At 34.4% G+C, this 20,906-nt stretch overlaps 1 protein-coding gene across 13 annotated transcripts in view; it reads left to right on the forward strand.

Annotated features, from left to right (window-relative positions):
* MYCBP2 (MYC binding protein 2) overlaps window positions 1–20,906 on the forward strand; it is a 180,083-nt gene that overhangs the window by 109,453 nt on the left and 49,724 nt on the right. For 6 of the 13 annotated variants that reach the window (XM_032677725.1, XM_032677746.1, XM_032677716.1 and 3 more), the window contains 9 exons: window positions 1,541–1,753; window positions 4,143–4,198; window positions 4,614–4,729; window positions 6,876–6,973; window positions 10,665–10,781; window positions 11,554–11,694; window positions 17,355–17,429; window positions 19,556–19,780; window positions 20,689–20,821. In XM_032677725.1, coding sequence (XP_032533616.1) covers window positions 1,541–1,753; window positions 4,143–4,198; window positions 4,614–4,729; window positions 6,876–6,973; window positions 10,665–10,781; window positions 11,554–11,694; window positions 17,355–17,429; window positions 19,556–19,780; window positions 20,689–20,821 — 1,174 coding nt within the window. The remainder of the gene's footprint in view (window positions 1–1,540; window positions 1,754–4,142; window positions 4,199–4,613; window positions 4,730–6,875; window positions 6,974–10,664; window positions 10,782–11,553; window positions 11,695–17,354; window positions 17,430–19,555; window positions 19,781–20,688; window positions 20,822–20,906) is intronic. The other 7 variants (XM_032677741.1, XM_032677747.1, XM_032677745.1 and 4 more) reach the window with 6 other exon arrangements.

Below are 20,906 nucleotides of genomic sequence, written 5' to 3' on the forward strand. Positions count from 1 at the left end.
ATTAGTTTTTATTGTAGGTATTCCACAGAACAATCTTGTATAGAGCAGAAAGTGGCATTTGTAAATTCAGTGTAGTCAGACTTTCTTACCACTAAATCCACAAAATTATCATATTCTGTTTTATGCCAACACCATTTCATGCAATTTATACCTTGTCTGTAAAGAGCTACACATGTGTAATTGGGGAAATAATCAGTCATAAGTGGTGTTTGCTGGTGATGACATGTTAAGGTGACAAGAATCCATAGACTTTATGATGAAAAAAAAGGAACCAGAAGCACATTGATGGACCATCTTATTTATTTTAGACTAGAACAGTACTTTTCCCTTTTCTGTTTCTAATATTTGGAAGTTCCTGTAGTGTTTGCAATTAGTAAAAATAACTAACAAAAAGTAGGGTTCTTGGATTTGCCTTCATGCTGTTCAGTTAATCACTGTCTTTTAATACAGGAAAGACAACCTTAGGTAGAGTTAGAAGAACTTCGGACATTTTGGAGTAAAACCTGTGTATAGGCTGCTTGATTTAAAGTAGCAAAGCAATGCAAACAAAACAAATTAAACACAAAATGGGGGGTTTGTAGTTCTAATAAATTAGGCTATTTCTGTGTTTTAAAACTGTTACTGTGAGGTAGTTCAAGCCCTAAAGTAGATGAAGTACCATTTACAAAAGCATGATTCTTTTGATAAAAGCTCTCAAATTTATTCTTCGCATATGATGTTATAACTGAGTTACCTTCCAGTGAGCTGTAAACTTAATAATAAAACAGGGGTTCTACAACAGTAGCACAAGAATCATCTTAGTCACAAAAACAGCTTGAGTGAAACTTGTATATGTGGTTACTGACTTAAATTTGTGACAGAGGAAGTGGAAAACTCTTAAGTAGTGATTTTATCATATCGATCAGGAAAAGGATATGTCAAAATGTTATCAAATGTAGGGTGAGTAACACATAAACTTACAAACTTATTTTCCAGGTAGTCTGCCTGTTTTTCCTCAGAAAGCTGTGTACAGTACTACATTACCTTCAGTAATGGAGGTCTGTGGTACCTCTGGGTAAAAAAATTAGTTAAAATATGCATTGAGGAGCACAGTGTAAATGTACAGTGCTGATGCAGTAGGACAGCAGAGCAAGGCAAAATCCATTCTGGCCACTGGTGATCCAGATCTGTCAGTCCCTGATGATTCCCTCCGAAACCCGTGCACTCATTCGGAAGGCTCTCTTTCTGCTTTGTAGCATCTTCTGTTGTGGGAAAACTTCACCATGCATACCAGGCTATGTGCTACTTCCCAGGGAGTACTGTGGGACTGGCAGAACTCCAGCCCTTACTGATGGTGTGCCATATCAGTTGGGTGCTTCTCTCCTGTACATTGACATTTTTCAGAGATGCTATACTTGACTTTGCAGATTGTTAAGAATAGATACATTGGGTTTTGACACAACTGGATTTACAGTGAGTACTATAAGCACTGTACTGTATCAACTATAAAATAATGTGTTTTCTCTCTAAATCATGTTCTCTATTCCACATCATATTGCAGGTAGAAGTCAAAGCTATTCCCGTTTCGCAGAAAAAAACATCCTTACAACAAGAACAAGTTAAAAAGGTACAACGGATACCAGGGAGTCCTGCAACAGCTGCTTCCCCTAGCAGTGATATGACCTTTGGAGGACTCCCTTCACCAAAACTTGATTCTTCCTACGAGCCAATGATAGTAAAAGAAGCTCGATATATTGCTATTACAATGATGAAGGTAAATTACTGTCATTTTAGCAATATAACTATAAAATTCAGCAGTCAAAGTGTGTAAAGGTATGTGACATAGAAAGAAAGAATTATATTTAATTTTGGTCACAATCTGAAAATACATTGGTTACAAATTATTCTGATTATATTTAAGTTCAACATAAAATTAGGTACATCAAAAGAACCAGTTGCCTAAACTCTAATGCAGTTAGGCTGAATTAGCATTCAAAATAAAAGTTGATTTTGATTCGACTGATTAACAAATTAGACTGAGTCACTCAGGAGAAATAAATTAGCTGTTGAAATGGTGGAGAGGAAGTCAAACCAGTGTGTCCATAGAGTTGGAGTGTTGCAGTGAATCCATATTAAAAACTAGAACTGGTAAACGTAGGAAAATATCGGAGCTCAGCATAGTAAAAAGGTCATACAAATGATTTGTATATCAATACATAAATATTAAGCAACGTCTGATGAAATGAGCCAGTGTCAAAGAGATCAGCTCAGAGATGTTTCCAGAACAGTTTTTAAAGAGATGACAGCTAGTGTTGATTTGATTGAGTATATTATAGCACATGCAATAAATTTACATATATGTAACAGGTATTGACCCAGTTAAGAGATGTGACATAATGTGTACAACTAGTAGTTGAACAGCTTAATGAGACGTGATTAATCACAAGTTAGAGAAGAGTAATACTTAGTATAAGCAGTATGGATTTATGGGGGGGCGGAACCACCAAAGTAACATCTTTTAGAGGGTACAGGATCACTTTTTGGCAAAGGATAGTGCTGCAGTACCTCTTTGTAAGCAGTGCAGCTTGTCCTAATGGATCAATGAAAAAACTACTGAATCAACGTAGTGCACAACAGATGGTTTAAAAAGTCATTAAATCACATACCTGAAAATGTATTTACAACCAGGGAGTGTATATAAAGGTGACTTTGTTGGTTTGGGTTTTTTTATTTGGACTACTGCAAAGATCACTTCTTGCCTTGATGCTACTTGCCACTTTAAAAAGTAACTTGAGGCAGGGCAGAAATACATTATTTATTCTAAGTTATGACTGAGATTTCTGACAACCATTGTCCACAGGTACCTTCTGCTTCTTTTCCAGTAAGAGGTGTCAAATCTGTTCATGCAACTCTGAGGGTGGTATATCTTGTAATGCAGTTGGATACTGTGGAATAAATGATGGTGGTGCAAGTGCAGGGTGTTCAAAAATTCTTTTTTAGATTTGATGGATCCTTTGAGTGATAAATGCTTCATATTAGGTCATTAGTGTGTAATGTTTTTTAATTGATTTGGGCCAAGTTAAAATGAAAATGCAAGTATTCCTTTAAAGTCCTCTTAGTAGATAATAACAGTATGCATCTTCATAAAGCTAAAAGTAAAAAGTAAAGGACTACACCAGGGTAAAATACAAAAAGTGTCTCTCTTCTTGTTGAGACATGCTTGATTTCCGTGTTAAATGCCTTTTCAGGGAATCTTCCCAAGATTCCTTTCAGGTTCTCTTCTACTCCCCCCTCCTCTTAACTAACCACACTCATTTGAGTGTAAAATGCAGATGTCCCCTGATCTTTATACCAGCCTACATGTTGTATAAGTACTTGATACATCTGAATATGATTATAAAATGTAGTTTTTCACTTCATGACAATAAACTATGACATTTTTGGGGGACTGATACCCAAAACTACGTCCTTGTATAGACACCCAAAGTGGCTCATCTGCATGTATGTTCAAATGTTCTTATCGCACTTTTTGTTGGTTTTGGTTTAACACGGGAATCTAGTAACTCAGCAACTGTTGCACCCCGGAGAGATTCTTGCTGAGGGACTTTTTGCACTTCTAGGACTGCTATTATTTAATTATGGGGCTTTTCGGAGCAGTGATTTCACAAGAAACTGTGGAAGTGAACCATGTCTTTTTTGTAGTGGAAATCAATGGAAGGATCATCTCAATATAGAGGGGATTTCTTTTTCACTTGAAAGAAAGAGTATCTGAAATTCCACTAATAAACTGGGCTGTTTTGCAGTTTTTGACCCGCAGCATATTTGCTTTCTTACCTTCACATGGTCTTCAATGTACTGCGTGGATTCAAAAGCTTTTTGTACAAGTGAGATTAGAAGAGATTCAAAGACCTGACTGTGAGCAGAGGCATTTTGTTAGCAGTAACCGTCTTTAGTATCTAGATAATGACTCTTTAAAGAGAAAGTATACTCTTTTCATGTATGTGTATGTATTTCTGTGTTTTGGAATTTGTTTCTGATTCCCTTATAAATGCTTCTGGTGAGTGTAAAGTTAGATTAATGTATTCTTTGAGAAAATGCTCTGCTTTTTTTTGTTCAAGACAGTAGTATAACTGATTTTATGTTTGAATTCAATCTGTTTATAGGCATATGAAAATTATTCCTTTGAAGAGCTACGCTTTGCTTCACCAACACCAAAGAGGTAAACATTCAAGAATTTCTTTTTGATAGGGACTTAAATTACCGTGTCCTGTCACTTCTGTTTACACCCCCCCCCACAAGCTGTGACTGACAGGTAGAAACAAAAAAGTCAAGTATTATTATATATTTTCTTACATTTAGTGGTTTATTATTTCTTAATTGTTCTAATGTTGCTTTCTTATTTGTATTATTTACTCTCTGAATGTGTTCTTGCATTATTTACTGGAAATTAATGTGGCATGGAGGATTATATTTTCATATGAAATAATAGGAAGTTAGTACGTTGAAAAGGAAAAAATTGTATTTGGATGATCTGATAGGAAAAAAAAAAGTTAAGTTTCCCAACTCAACATTACAGATGATCTCCAAGAAAACAGTAACTGTTTAATGATTTTAGTTGTTTTGTTTGTGCCTAGACCCAGTGAAAACATGTTGATCAGAGTCAACAATGATGGTACATACTGTGCGAACTGGACTCCTGGAGCTGTTGGTCTCTATACCATTCATGTTACTATAGATGGCATTGAAATAGGTACTTGATTTTCACTATATTTAAGCATAGATTTATATAATATCCACTTTGTATACTGATAAATTTATGTCCTGGTCCTCATAAGGTTTAGTATTATAGTTCATAGCAAAACTTAGCAACCAGGTTTTGGTTCCAAAGCCTTCTATGTAAATCCCTCTTCTTTGACAAAAGGAAAAAAGAACACAGTTATGCTCACAAATCACGTATTTATAATGTGGTTAGACTACCAGATTGACATTCTCTTATTCTTAACCCTCAGTGTTAAAAAAAAAAAATGTCTTGCTTCAGCTGAAAGTGACAGAGATGTATAGTTAAAGGGGAAAAAAAGCTAGCCCAACCTTGAAGAACCTGAGGAAAGGGGAAACTGTTCATGACAATGCAGGAATAAATATTTTCATTTCTTCTGGGGAAAATTGAGAAAATGCAGTCTTAACTGAGACTCTACTTGAAGTCCTAATTATTTGTACTAATTTTTAAATTATTTTGGTTCCTTCCTTGCTGAAAATTTTTTAGTTATCTTGCTAGTCCTAGACTACACTAGACTACACTGTGAGATATTATGTGGAAAGAGTGTACCTCCAAAAAACACTATATGTTGAAACTCTCATGTTAGTTATACTGGTGGGATGGTGAAGATGGTAGTAGAAACATTGAAAGCATTGTAGGCCCCGATCTGATGGGAGGGTTTGAGTGAGTTCATCAGCAAGTCCTCTTTTTCAATACTGTACAGTACCTTTTGTAAACACGTAATGATACTCATAAATACAAATACATATAATTCACATAGAATTGGAGTGAGATACTATTTAATATGTTAACTACAGAAGATAAGATGAACAAAGATAACCATTAATAATTATATTTTATACCTCAAACAGGAACATTTGCCTTCATAGGAGCCTCCAGTGTACTCAGTTGTATTTTTTCCACTGTGTCATCCCTGAAGCAAACTTTACACTTTAGTTTAAATCAGCTGCTGTTAAATTTTACACATATTCTACCATCCTCAATCATTGTGTAGGGTTAAGTTTAGAAATGCTAGAATACAGCTGTTAACTTTCATTATAAAACAGGTATGAGTATACTCTAATACTTACCTGTACTCTTTCTCTGCAATGGAACTTCTGTTCTGGTTCAGTCATAATGTCTGACTGTCTCCTGTCCATCAGCTGAGTTGGTTGGAACATGGTGCTAATCCCTGTACGGGATCAATCCCAGTACGGGCTGTTCCCTTGAGAGTTGGACTCAGTGAACCTTGTGGGTCCCTTCCAATTCAGAATATTCTGTGATTCTGCTTTCACCCATGATTGACCCATAATTCTGTCAATTTTTAACTGCTTAAGTACTGTTAACAGTTTCTTTTTGTTTGAAACCTTCTATGTTCTTGATGCTTCTAGATTCCTTCTCTTACTTCCGTGCTTGTTTGAAAGGATTTTACTGAAGCCAACCATTTTATCGATAGGTCTGGATGCTTCCTTTCAACATGTTGATCTTCATTTTGTAAAATGAAACAAAAAACCTGAATATATTCCTGAGGTTATTATGTTGTAGTTGGGCCTTAACAGTGATTGCTGAGACAATTTTTTTTTAAGGTTATTACTCAAGGGTATATCCATCTATTAATTTAAGTGTTTCATTCATGTGTCTTCACCAGAATGTTACTGTGTTGAGATATTTTCCAGTACCTTCTGGTTTTATAACAGTGTTGGTAATTAAAGGTGCTGACTGTTTATAGGCCTTGTCTGGCTTGGCTTTTCAGGCTCTTAAGTTTCTCACGTGTTGCAGTTAGCATCTGCAGCAGTACAGCATGCATAAGCAGAAGCTTTCACTTGCACTCCTCAAACGTTAAACTCTCTGGTCACCACTCCTTGAAAGATAACACCACAGACAGTATTAGGATACAAAATTAAGTAGTGCTTTGTAACAACATGACACTACAACTCTATAAATTTCCGCAAATGAAAATACAAATGTTCAGAAAGTAATACCTTGCACCATGAAGCAACTGCAAGTGTTGTTTATGGCAGAGAGATGAGTGGTGATTTTGTCTACTCTGAGTTGTAGCACAGATAAACTGTAGTTACTGTTTAACTGATATATGCCCTTATATTTCTTATTTTAAAACTTAGTCTTTGTTTGATTATAGATGCTGGACTAGAAGTGAAAGTAAAAGATCCTCCGAAGGGAATGATACCGCCTGGAACTCAACTTATTAAACCAAAAGCAGAGCCTCAACCGAACAAGGTTTGGAGAACTGAAAAAAACAAAACAAAACAAAACAAAACACAAAAAACCCACAAAGCCAGATAGTTATATTTGGGTGGAATTGGGTGCGGTTTTACTATCTTTTAATATATACTTTATCATGTATTAATGGTGCAGGACTTAAGGATATTTGCAGATCACTTTAATATGCTGAATGGAATGAAATTAACATCCTGGATAAAAGGAAACATATTCATTCCGTTTTCTTTCTGTCTATCCATGAATGCAATGGTTAAAAGCTCTACAGAAACTGCCTTCATCCTGGCTTATCACACAAACATTGAACAGCTATTATTAAAGCCACAGACTGAATTCTGCACTATTTTTCATTTATATTTTATGATGAAATTAATTGCACAAAGGCTTTACAAAGATTTTGCTTGTTTTGTCATAAGGATCTTCAGTCAATATTAAATCCATAAGGAGTTTCTTTAGTGATATTTCCCTTTCTTAGAATGGTGAGATTTTGTTTTTAAAAGGTATGCTTTCTGTAGCTTTTGACTTCCCCATTTCACCTTATCATTGCACCTTATCATTCCATTCTGAAGGACTAAAATAGACAAAAGTAAAGAAAACACACCAAAATGTGTGGCAGGGCTATAAGGAAAATGCCCAGGTGAGGGAACCACCTTGCACTTCCTTTAGATGCAAAGGAAGGGATATTAAATGAGGTGCTGAATGTTTTTTTCATGGAATAAACTTGTATGAAAAAGATGTGGAATTCTGAAATACCAGAAGGTTGTCCTTCCCTGTCGTATTACAATTGGGAAAGGGGTTAAGGAATACATGGTTACCAAAAGGATCAGGTGTTTGACAAATTCTTACCTATACAGCACATCCTGATTTTTTTTTTTTTCCAGCTTTTAGAGTAATCTAAAGGCAGTAACTTTGTTGTATGGTTCCCCAGTCCATAAATGCATCCAGCATCTGATTCTGCTGCTAACAAGATTCTTTTTCCTTGCAGCTACATCTCAAAATAAAAAAAATAAACGTACTTTTAGTTTCCTTGCAATGTTTTATCCCTCACTGCAACTATTTTTATTTTCTCCACAAGAAGCTACTTTTAGACTTTCTCTCTTCTCTTGGAAGGAAGACTTCCTGGTTAGTTCATTGTCTTCATTAAAACTCCCAATTCCTATCAAGGGAGATTTATCTCACACAACTTAATGATACCTCTATCCAAGCAGATCATCATGTGTCGTTTGCTGTTACCAAGTTGAGGGACATCTGGTTTGAGATGAGATAAACTGCTGGATGGAAGTTCTGTTGTTCTTTTCAATTATTATAGTGGAAATTGCGGTGACTGGTTCACACATAATAACTCCATGTTGTCAAGTAACAGTCTTCGTGAGACTTAAAAGAACTTGACCAAAGTTAGTCATCTGGTGTTCTGAGACGTTATCCAGTGTTTAATTCTTTCCCTATGTTGTTCTGCTTGTATGTCTTGTTTCTTGTTTCAAATTGTAATCTCTTTGAAAAAAGAACCATCCTTATCCTGTATATAGTGTCTGTAGAGCCTGCTGCAAAATTAAACTAGACCTTTCATGGTGAATCATACAATCACTCTTCTTTCTTCTGTGCCGTAATAAATTATGAAACAAACCAGATTAAGGTAATTCTTTGTGTATGAACAGCAGTAGTATAAATAATACGGAAAGGTAATAATTGCACTGTGCTCTGTGTTTCTCAATCCAAGAATGCAGATTAGACGTGTATCAGTCAAAGACAGCCCCATACACCAAATCATGTTTCACTGAGAAAAGGGGCTTAGTTAAGTTCTAAAAGCTTCTTCATCATCTTTGTCAGCCTGAAATTTCAGACAGTGATAACCAAAGTTTATTCTCAGTGGTGATCTGTTTTCAGCTAGAAACACCAAAATATTTTCATTGAGGCAGTGGAATGTTCCAAGTTTCAGTCAAACCTTACTGGAAAAACAAGTTGAAAAGAGGTACCATATTATGATTTTATATTTGTATTCTTCATTTTCTGGTATTTGAAGTCAGGTGCAAATCTGCTTTTTCTGTCCATCCGAGTTAGTAAAGGGAAGATTATGATAGTGATCTATATTCAGCCTGGGGTATGTGACCCATACGAATTGTTGTCTCCTCACTGGCTGTGAACCCTAAATTAACTAATTTGCAGGAAACTCTATTCTGCATCCTACTGAGGAAGACATTATCTTTCAAGCTATGTAATGCAATTCATTGTAATTGGAACCAACTAGAAGAAAGCAGTCCTAATTTAACTGAATTTGAAGGTGATCCCTGAACAGTTTCTAGTTGTAGGTTGCAGTTTTCTGACAACTAGTTAGCTGCTGCAAAGGGGGAAAAGGTTTTTTCCAGGCCTGTGCAGTCTCAAAATCTTGAGTGTGAGTTCTTCCTCTAAATTAAAGATTTTAATCCAGGTTATAGCAAACTGTCATAAGATTTTCAGAAGTAACATTTTGGGTTGATAATGCAAGGACCCCCGATTTGTAAGGCTTTGTTTATAGGCTTCTCTATGTTGAGAATGATTCAGCCTTGTACTTTTACAAGGATCTTGGAAGTCTTAGTTTTGTCTGTTGAGAGAATCTAAATATTTTGAGTAAGAGGATTTTTAATAAGCAAAACCTTGAACATTTTGGAGTACATTACATTTGAAATCCTTTACATGCTTCTGGTTTTTTTGTTTTGTTGGTTTTGTTTTTTGGTGGTTTGGGTTTTTTTTTAAATTAGCCTTAGAATAAATACCATTTCTTAAAATAAAAAATTTCTTTACGGAAAAAAATAATTCATGCACTTAGCTGTTATCTTTCATTATCTTTCACTGAGTTTATTCCTTACATATAAGTCTGTGCTTTATGTTAAGGATTAAGTCCATACTTCCATTGATACTTTTATTAGTTTTACTTGTAGAGTTTTTGAAAATAACCTTCCAAGAAAATATATATGCTTTATATCATATGCGTAAAATATATGCACCTCTTAAAAAAAGAGACCAAAAGCATGGCTTACATTTGTTCTTTATGGGACAGGTGCATTCATACAGCTGAATGGTGAAAAAATTAAAGTGCATAACAACTGGGAGATTTTGGGGGGTTGTAGTAAGTTAAGCTGATAATAAGGAGCCTCTGCTCTAACCTTTCTGTGGAAAAAGGAGAAACTATTGAAATAGCTATTCGAAAATTAAAGAAATAGATCTGTTCTTTTTCTATATTAAAATGTCTAGTTAAACTCTTTAGCTAAGGAAAAGATCCGCATTTTGGTCAAAAAGTTGACTAAAGAGAATATTACGTAGCGCAAGTGAGAATGGTAATCCTAGGCTGATCAGTTAGTAGATATATTAAGTTTGAAAAGGTAAATCCATTGAAACTTGCACGAATTAATAAAATGTATGTGTTAAAGGCTCAGGAACCTGTACTGATCATTGTAGGGAATATCAGAAATCTTTCCAAGACTGAATCAATGCTTGTTTACATTTAGGGTTTTTTTTTTTAACACTATGATTTTATTGGTTATAGTAAAAAAGTGAAGTTATACACAGCAGCCATGGGAAACTAGCAACAAACTGTAACTCTTATGACTGCCGTCTTGTCACTGGCATTTCAGAATCTGTTAAACCTATTTCTTTTTACTCTGAGAGCTCTGTTCCAAATTTTTTCTTCCTTACTGTCTTTCTTTGCTTCTCTTAGGTTCGCAAATTTGTGGCCAAGGACAGTGCAGGGCTTCGTATCCGTAGCCACCCTTCCCTTCAGAGTGAGCAAATAGGCATAGTGAAAGTCAATGGATCCATCACTTTCATTGACGAGGTAATCAATAAGACATTTCTACTGAAAAGTGGGCTAAGATGTAAAGTTAATTCATGCAAATAATGGGGGTTTTTCCATGTTTAGATGTTGACATATACAACCTAAGAGCATAAATTGCAAAAATCTGAATTTACTAATTTAGTTTTTCATGCTGTCATTTCCTTTTAATTTACTTACTTCAAAACCTATGTAACAGACATTTGAGATTCTGATACAAGAAAAGGAAGTTCCTAGAGTTCATCCTATAATAATATCTCTTAAAATTTAGCTTTTCGTGACTTACTATTTTAACTCTACACAAAAATTCAGATGTAGCTGTCCTTTCCATTACATCTGTAACTTACAGATCTGAAGGATCACTAGTGTGTTAGACTCTTGTGCATGTATTTTTCTCACAATATAATTTCACATACAAAGAATATTTTTGCAATTTACGGAGTTATAACAGCAGTGGAAAAATGGGAAGTGGGGTATTTATGAAGCTTATAAAGGCTTGACTTTCTTTCTTCTTTCCTCTCAAAGAAATTCCTATTGCTGCATGATTGGATTTAAATTTATCTTCACAGCTTTACTTCTAAAAAGATATACCTGTCATTGCTTTGAAATTCTGATTTTGTCGATATTCCTCTTTACTTCTGCTTATGTTCTATCAGCATAGTAAAGGTGGTTGCTTCTTTGCTACTATTATCTGTCTGTCTGAAGTCTGTTAATCCTTGCTAGCTGCAGAAGTTACAGGAGGGCATGGCTCCTTTTTGTTGCTTGTTTCCCATAGATCCACAATGATGATGGTGTTTGGCTGAGGCTGAATGATGAGACAATAAAGAAGTATGTTCCTAACATGAATGGTTACACTGAAGCCTGGTGTCTGTCTTTTAACCAACATCTTGGCAAGAGCCTTCTGGTACCTGTTGACGTAAGTAAAAGGTGCCTTTGAAAAATATCCAGAAGTACACTCTATCCTCATTACAAGACTTTCTTTAATTAAGGCTGCAAATAAGTCCTGAGGTAAACAATATTTTAGTTATCAAATATAACCTTAAATGTTTTTGGAGTTTTGAGGGCTGTTGTGTAATGAGGGTGGAGTGTAGAAAGGTACGAGGCTTATGTGGAAGCCTCTCTTCCTAGACAAGAAACAGAAGTGCAAGGACTGCTGTAATAAAAATAGAATAGTATTAGATTGTGGTCTGCACCAGGTGTTTCTAATGCTAGATTGCATTTTTTGTAAAGTGGTCCACTGGGGCCACGATTTCAGAAGAGACTTGTAGCCTATAGTGAATCAGTATAATTGAGACTTTTTTTTAAAAAAAAACAAACCTGAAAAGTTCTTTAGGCTCTGGTTTGTGTATATTTTTTGTGAGATTTACACCTGAATCCTTAAGTTATCAATTTATTAGCTAGCCAAAGAATCCCATAGCTTTAAGACTGAGTAAAAAATTGAATTTATAGTAAGAGTAAGTGTAATTTATTTGAATAACTTTTATGGTGATCACCATCACTACAGTTCAAACATTACAGCTTTTCTGGAAACAAGACACTTTTTTTTTTTTTTAAATGCAAAGGACAGAAAGAGAAACTGTATTAGCCAAACCAGTGTTTATTAAAAAATTTATGAAAGTGCAGGCCTTTCTGGCTCATCTGTTTTCATGCATTCTCCAGAGTGGGTAGTACCTTGGTTTCTTCTAGGCACAGTGTGAGAACCAGATCTAATTGCAAATACTGCTTTTTAGATTTGATCTGTTGTCTTATATAAGGTAGCTGCTGTTGCAGTTGAAGATAGTTAACAAATGTTTTGTGAAATTAAACACTTCCAGCCAGTAATATCATCCTGTTCATGTTTTTTGGTTGCAGAAGAACTGAGATATTCCCAGTTCCAGTGAAACTGGGCTGTTTGTTGTAGCCAAATCTGGAAATTCAGAAACCCCTGTGGCTGCAGCTTGTGTTCTGACACACGCTGTTATATGATGTGAATAGGTCTTCTTCCTATTCATCTTCTTGACTGTAAATTATTTGTTGATATATTTCCATTTGGAGATTTCTTTCAATAGAATTCTTGTTTGGAGGATTACTTTGTTATTGCATATGGGAAGCATATTATTTTTGCGCTCGGACGTCAGTCACTCAAATATGCCTGTTGTCACACTGTGTATCTAGTTTACTCTAGAATGTATGAGAATGTGGGGAAAAAATAAACTTTACTTAAAATCTGACCTGCATTTTTGTTTTAAAAAATTGCTACAGTGTACTTTCATCAAATGTTAATATTTTTATGCAACATTTGAATTTTAGCAGTTCACCCATGATAAAAGTGAATTCACGTTGACTAAGTAATTAATTGCTGTAAGTCCGGATGGGTATTATATTCTGCTAGACTTTTTTTTAGTTGTTTGGGGTTTTTTTTTTAGTTTAGTTATTTTGAATACATTTTTACGTGTTGAAGGGAACGCTTTTGAGCTCAGCAGTTGTGTCTGTGGTTAGCAAGATCTTATTGGCTGGCATATTTTATATAGCTTTAGCATTCACTTAGTTCCAGAGGAGAGCATATGCTGTGCTACTCTGAGAAAAGCCTGAAAGGAAATGGATGTGATAAATAACTGAACGTTCAATCTTGATAATATAATCTTGAGGATTAAAATTTCATTTGAGTAAGTAGATCAGGTACAATCAAATGTGAAAGACAGTATTCAACTTTCAAACATTTCACTCTCTACCTCTGTAAAGTTCAGATAAAATATTATCTCTTTCCTTAAACACTGCTATGAATTATTTTTGATACCATTCAATCTATTAAAACTTGTTAGATTTGCTTAAGTTTCTTTTAAGCAACAGTTACCTTACATCTTGAATAACACAAATCACGTGCTTTCTTAGCTTCTGATCAGTAAGCAGCACTCAACACCAGCAACTCAACTACTCAACTGTTTTAACAATGAAGGAATGTGCAAGAGATGTGTTTTAGCTAGTTTCAGATGGAAAGTGTCTTTGCACAGCTCTCATATTTTCAAATTTTAAAAAAGTTGAAAATATTAAAAAAAATTTTTTTCTCTGAATTGTCCAAAAAATGGGCTGTGTTTGTAAGTTGTCAGATTTCATCAGTACAGTCCTCTAGAGGTGAATGACTCATGTGGCAAAAGATATTCAATTAAATTATAAATGCCAAAGGTTCATTAGATAAAAATTGTGTTACTATCCATATCTGCTCTTGATCTGGGTAACTGAATGACATAATGAACAGAATGTAGTAAAAAAATATATATGTTAATGTAGAAGATTTTTTTTAATGCAAACTGTTTGACCAGTAGTGGCTTAAGAATAATGCTAGAGAAAGTCTCTCGTGTGACTGAAAATACAAATGGAAGATCAGTTGGCTGAATTAGTCATGGTATTCCCTGTTCAAATAGATGTCACATTACTTTTATTAGGCTCCATTTTTATTCAACTCACGAGTGTGCAGACTTGTCAACTCCAATTACATTGCTCTGTCACATTTAAATATGCAGGCCTTTTATAATCATCCCTTAAGTAAATAAAATCTCTCAGTACATTTTGTAAAATATGTGAAAAAGTGTATTTTTTAAAGAAAGTTTTAATTATTCTGTTTCATAACTGAGTTGAACAGTAAACAAATAAAAAACAGTAGGTTTTTAACAGTGTTAATTTTGGCCTCTTCTTGACATATATATTATATCTACATTTTATGTAGATTTATTGGCATGAACTAAATATTTCATGATAAAGCAAACACTGGATGTTGTGGATTTCACAGCTTTTTCAGAACTATTATATTTAAAGATAAATAATTATAGGAAAACAGAGATCCATGTTAGTTACTAATGTTTTGTTTATTTGAGCATTGGTCATTTATCTTCTTAGAAAAATCTTCAAAGTCAATGCTCTTCTTTTACTGGTCTTGTCCTTTCACAAGGAACTGCTATATAGCCTCTGATCTGAAATAGTGCATCCAATCCATTTTTGGTAATACAGTTATAAAACTGAATTTAATAGATTGTGATTTTGGATAAGCTGCTTCCATCTCTGGTAGTTATTCTTCCCGCTGTCTTATGGCATTCAGTTAACTGTTTTCGAAAAAATACTTGTTAAGTTCCTTATGCTGACAGTTATGTATTCATGCTTACACATGGTACTTAGTGGAAAGGTACATAGGATATAAAAGGGTGCACACTGGGCAGAAGTAGACTTTTATCTTGGTTAAACTCTGGAACTTGACTTTAGAAAATCATATACTAAGGAAGTTTTTGTTACTTCATTTTAAATGTAAAATGTCATAAGAAGGAATACTGTATGCTGATGCCCAGTTACATTATTACATTCCCCAACCACCCTAGGCAGCTTTTCAAACTGTTATTGCAGTGGAAGAAGGAGCCAAAACTAGTATGTAGGCTACAGTTTTTGATCACAGAACCTCAGAGAGCCGAATGTTCTGTGGAAATATTGAAGGACATTTGCAAGAGATTTCTACTATTGTTTTGAGCACGATGGAAGGCAGTTGGAGAGTAAGACTATGATGGGTAAAATGTCAAGACGGTTGTTTAAAATAAGCCTTAGCTTTGAAAAATAATACTGAGATTTTAAATGCTTCCTAATGGTCTGGGGTTTGTTATCAAAACAAAGTAATTTTTTAAGTGGGCTTTTTCTGTTGTTTTTTTCTGAAACATTAAAGTTTATTGGAAGAAGTATGACTTCCTGAAATTAGTTTTAGTTCTTGGAATAGAAAGTTTGAAATGGGAAAAATAAACTAAATCTACAGATAGTAGCAGGAGGACTAAATATTAAGCTTTTCTGTCGTCGTTTCTAATGTATTCATCTAAACTGGTATACAGTGTTCTAGTAGCCAGAAGATTCTCAAGTTCCTAGAGTGAAGGAGAGTTTCTAGTTTGATCTTTTTGCTAAGATCAAACTAGATGGCATGGTCCCCCTTCGCTGCTGTTGGTTTCCCTTGTATGTTTTACACATAGAGCTTTATGATGTAGAAGAATAGGTCTTTGAAATTATTTAAATAATTTAGGTATGGATAGTCCATGTTTCCCTGTGCAGTAGAAGTACATCAGAAAATAGGAGATATGCTGCAAAGTAATACAATCAGTCAGTTTAAGTATGGTGGATGCCTATGAAGTACACTCTCATGTAAATGCAGACTTTTTTATAGTTGTCATAGTTTTATGTCAAATTGGTGAGCCTGTACTCTGCCAATATTCCTATCTAATACCCTCCTCGCCTTCCCCAAAACATACCACTCATGTATTGGTACCTCCTTCAATTTTGGCAAAAAGTACTCAATTCTGAAGAAATGCTGGTGTTTTGACAATTCCCCTTTTTTGTCAAAATGGCAAATCGTTTTTATTACTGAAATTTGATGTTTGCAAAGAGTATATAGCTAGATAATTTGCTTCTATCATGAGATAAAACCATGAATTTAGTTACTTTTAATATATTAGTGTTTTTTCAAGGAATACAGATGAGGCATGCCAAGGGTGTTTTGTACTTGTTTTGGCTTGAAAGGATTAACTACCTTAACTACTGTTAAATTTTCGTGTGACTACTGTCCAGGGATTTCACCTGGTTCCCTTATCAGGATGGGGATAGGAAATTAGATTTTGATACCTCTGTTCATGTAGATAAAATGGTTGCTTTGTCAAAGGGATTCCATCATAAATATGATTACTTGTACTGATATATATATATATATATTATTACTTCTTTCATTTGACAGGAACAGTGAAAATTTCTTTGAAATGAGTAGAAACCAGCTTACGGGGAAAAGATGGCTTCTTTTTCATGTTTTCATGGTCAAAAAATGCTGTCCTCACGGTTCTGTGGGAGGAAAAATACACAGAACAGCAGTGCTCATTTCTGTAGTGTGGGCAATTGGTTTTAAAATTAGTGGCCACTGTATTTGGTTGATAATCATTCATAACAAACTAGTAAATGCATTGTACCTTTTACAAAACCAAAGAAATCTTAGCCATTGTTCTCCGTATAGCACTGAAATTTTTGGCTCTGGTAAGGAGTACGATTTTGATGTGCAAACTGGTGAAATCTTTCTGTGCAAGTGAACTGCTTTCAGCAATGGGGAGCTTAGCCCTTCTGCATCTCTTTAGGTCTGACTTGGTGACTAAAATTCCATGTGCATTTGTCTTGCATTAGTTGAAATTATCTTTCAGAACTGCAGAGCATCTTGCTAGAAAACTGCTTTGTGATGGGACCAGCTACTGTTTCATTGTAACAGCAGTGTGGGATTTTTCTGTGCATGAAGTCTCAAGCTTTATAAGAAATGTCTGGCTCTTAATTTCTGTAAATGGCATGACACACTACATCCATTTTGAGCTTTTGACATACTAAACTGTTTCTGTTTAATGGATGATTTGCCATGGTGAGCAATGGACTCAGGTGACTTGATTAGGAAAACAAAACTTTCCCCTTTTGCAAAACATTCTACTAGTAAATTTACTTGTGTAGAAAGTTTGCATTATAATACCTTGAGCTTCTTCCTCCAGTATTTCTTTGTTCCCATTTCTTTGTTGATATATGTCTTTTTTTTTAAACTTTGTTGCTCAGAATGTCTTTAATGCTAGCCAAGGAGTAAGGGATTTGGACTTTTTTTCATGGACTTCCAAAGCTTTACCCCCTAAGGTGAGTTAAATTACAGGAACAGTCACACTGTCTCTCATGTTTTCAGAATGCACCTTATGACTCAATTTTATACTAAATATTCTTTGAAGTCTGTTTTACTGAGAATTATTTTTACAGGAAATAGCATATTTGCATAGGGTGCTGTATCTGTGTCTCTTCCTTTAGAATGAGAAAAAAATACCAGGGCAGATTATTGAATTTTCATTAATTCATAAGTAACACTCTCCTTTTTTAATAAAACAAATTAGAAGTTCAGAGAGATAGCCTAGTAACGTAAGAAAGGCTTTAATTTTCTCTTAGTGCAGAATTTACTAGTAAATTTTTTTCTGTCTTTGAAGGCTTCACATGCTGTTGCAGCATCTAATAGGATGATATTTGAATGAGTAAGGCCACAGATACTTAATAAATACTCTACCCATTCTTAAACTTTTTTAAAATTATGTAATTATAGGAACAGGTTATGTTAAATACAGTTAAGCTGTTTAACTACAGAAATGTTTGTCTGAATAGCAGTGCTGTAGTGATTTTGAGATCCATTTTTTTTTCATATTAACTTTATAATGAAGATGGCATTGTGTTGTACATTTTGGTTTAGAGATTTTAAAACTTGTTTGTCCACTGAATCTTTTTCCCCAGAATAGCAAACTTTATTATACCAATATCTAAACAATATTTAAACTTTTTTTTTTTCCTCGAAACAGTTAACCTCAGCTTGCATTAACCTGCTTTGTAAGTTACATATTTACATAAGAGTCATTTTTATATAAAAGCTTCTTGAAAAAACTGCTGTATTAGCCAGGAGATAGTGCACAGACTTCATACCAAAAAAAAAGGCGGAAAATAGTGATAGTTAAAGAGATAAGAGGAAATTGAATTGATTTGAAAGGAAGTAACAAGAGCAGAAGTTTGGTTTAAATCTGACAAAAGAAAGTATTCTTTTACATAGCAGGAAGTGAACTTGGACGGTGGTGTTACAGGAGATTGTTGAGGCAGAAAGTATCAGCATATTCAGAAGAAATTAAATTTATGGAAATCAGATTCATAAATAAACACTAAAGAAAATTGGGTATGCCCTCTTAACATTCATAATAAAGATGTTAAATGCCATTGCTACATAAAGGACAAACTACTAATAAAGACTTGTATGCTGCTTATAAAGAGCGTCTCCTGTTGCTGTTGCTGAACTCAGTATACTAAATTAGGTGACCCACTGGCTTTATCCAGTAGGACATTACATAGTTCTTAACTTTCAGATGTTCCTTTGAAAGCACCTCTGACTTTCATTGTAAGCATAATAGAGCCCCCTTCTGCTTCTCACTTGCTTTCTTCTGATATAAATGCATTTTCTTTACTCCCATCCCTCATATTTTTCTTTACAATAACCTTTTTGTTAAGCTGTAGCTGGCTCAAAAATCAATGCTAATTTTTTTCTTCTTTTAGTAACTGCAACCTTTTCTTGGTAAGAAATTCAGAAAGCATGTTCTCATTTCAGATTTGGATATATATTTCATCGGTAATTAATATGAGATGAAATAAATTTGCAGGACATTTTTATGGTTGTAGTGAAAATAATAATAATAATAATAATGCAGTAATATTTATATGAGCATTTACACTCTATGGTATTGCAGTTACTCTTTGTTATAATTTTGCCTTAAAGTTAACAATATATTCTGAATGTGAAATCAAAAAAACAAGCATTCCATATGGAGAGAGATAATATTCAAATTCCCTTTACCTGGCCCCAGACTTTCACAAAATTTCACAAATACAGAAGGAGGAATGAATGTGTATCCTGATAAATGTCAGTGTGGAATAAGGTTTAGTGAAAGCAGTTAGATTTAAAAATTGTCTCCAAGGTTGGATATGAACTATTCCTTTTATGTAAATGGTTACATTTATACCACTTTTGCTTCAAGAGAAATATAGTGACTTTTCAATTAATGTGCAATTTACTAGTACTTAGTTGTTTAGCATTGCACAGTAAAATTAGCAATGTAACTAATATCTCTTTTAGCTTTGAAATTTACCTTTTTTAGTCTTGAAATATTTCTTATCTAAATAGTTCAAAAGTGGGATTAATAGGTTTTATTTTGTTCTGTTTTGCCTTTTTTTAAATTTCTCAGGAATCTAGGTCTAATGCTGATGATTTTTTCAAAGACCTAAATTCGCACTGTCCACAGGAAGCAGTGATGCAGGAACAAGATATGCCATTCCTTCGAGGTGGACCTGGAATGTACAAGGTAGTGAAGACTGGCCCGTCAGGTCACAACATAAGAAGCTGCCCTAACCTTAGAGGTATCCCAATTGGAATGTTAGTTCTGGGAAACAAAGTCAAGGCAGTGGGCGAGGTATGGATCCTTGTAGCTTCAGTTCATGTCTTCATAGATACCAGTATGTAACAGTAGTAAACACAACAAAAGAATCTGCCTCTGTACAGGTTTGCTTTTCCAATCCTCATGATAAATACTGACCTTTGAACTTGGTTTGTATTATAAGTACTAATGCAGTTATGTCTTTTTCCTTTTTGCATTGATTGGAATAATGTTAAAATTGTACTGCAGTTAAATATGCTTGCTTATATGTTTCTGTTACAGTATTCCTTTACAAAATTATGTTTCTTGTTCTACCTTTTTGTCATATTCTTTGAAAGAATTTTGTTTCATTGAAAAAAAGTTTTCCTAGGACCTAACCATTTAACAAATTACTGTGTTTCTCTGTATTGATTGTATTAATTTGTTCAGTTGCTGAACTGTTGTTACTGTTCTCGGTTGTCCAGCTGTGGTGTTTTATGGTTAAGAAGGGCTTAAGGATGAAGTGTGTCATGCTATTTCCTAAATATAATGTCAGGAACAAAATTAATACTCATAAAAACTTTTCATATTTGACTTGGTATTATAATTCTACTGTTGCAGCCATCAATTAGAAGGTATATTTTGGTGACTATTTCCTCAAGTTTTTATTCAGGCTTATTTGGATGTTCTAAAATTGCAATGTTGGTGTTTTGCTCCTTCCGAATGTAAACAGGTCTAATATTTTTGGAACAACTCCTAACTGTAAATTTACCATAAGTAGGTTTGGTACTTCAATCTGCCTCAGCCTGTGGCCTTAATTTAAGAAACTTTTTTTTTTACATTTACTTTGTAATACAGCTATTGGAATGAGTGTGTTTTTCAGATGCTATAATAAGTTACTGAATCACGCTACTGAATTATTTGAAAAGTCAATAAATTTTGCTTTTTTTATGTGTGTGCATCAGGTGACTAATTCAGAAGGTACCTGGGTGCAAATGGATAAGAACAGCATGGTAGAGTTCTGTGAAAGTGATGAAGGCGAGGCATGGTCATTAGCTAGAGACAGAGGTGGAAACCAGTACCTCCGACACGAAGATGGCAAGTGGTTGTTTTGTTTTATTTTTTTAAATTAACTTAGAAAAAATTAAGCAATCTAAATAGGAGAAATAAAGTAGGATCTGAG

The sequence above is a fragment of the Chiroxiphia lanceolata genome, chromosome 2 (genome assembly GCF_009829145.1).
Source record: "Chiroxiphia lanceolata isolate bChiLan1 chromosome 2, bChiLan1.pri, whole genome shotgun sequence".
NCBI lineage: Eukaryota > Metazoa > Chordata > Aves > Passeriformes > Pipridae > Chiroxiphia > Chiroxiphia lanceolata.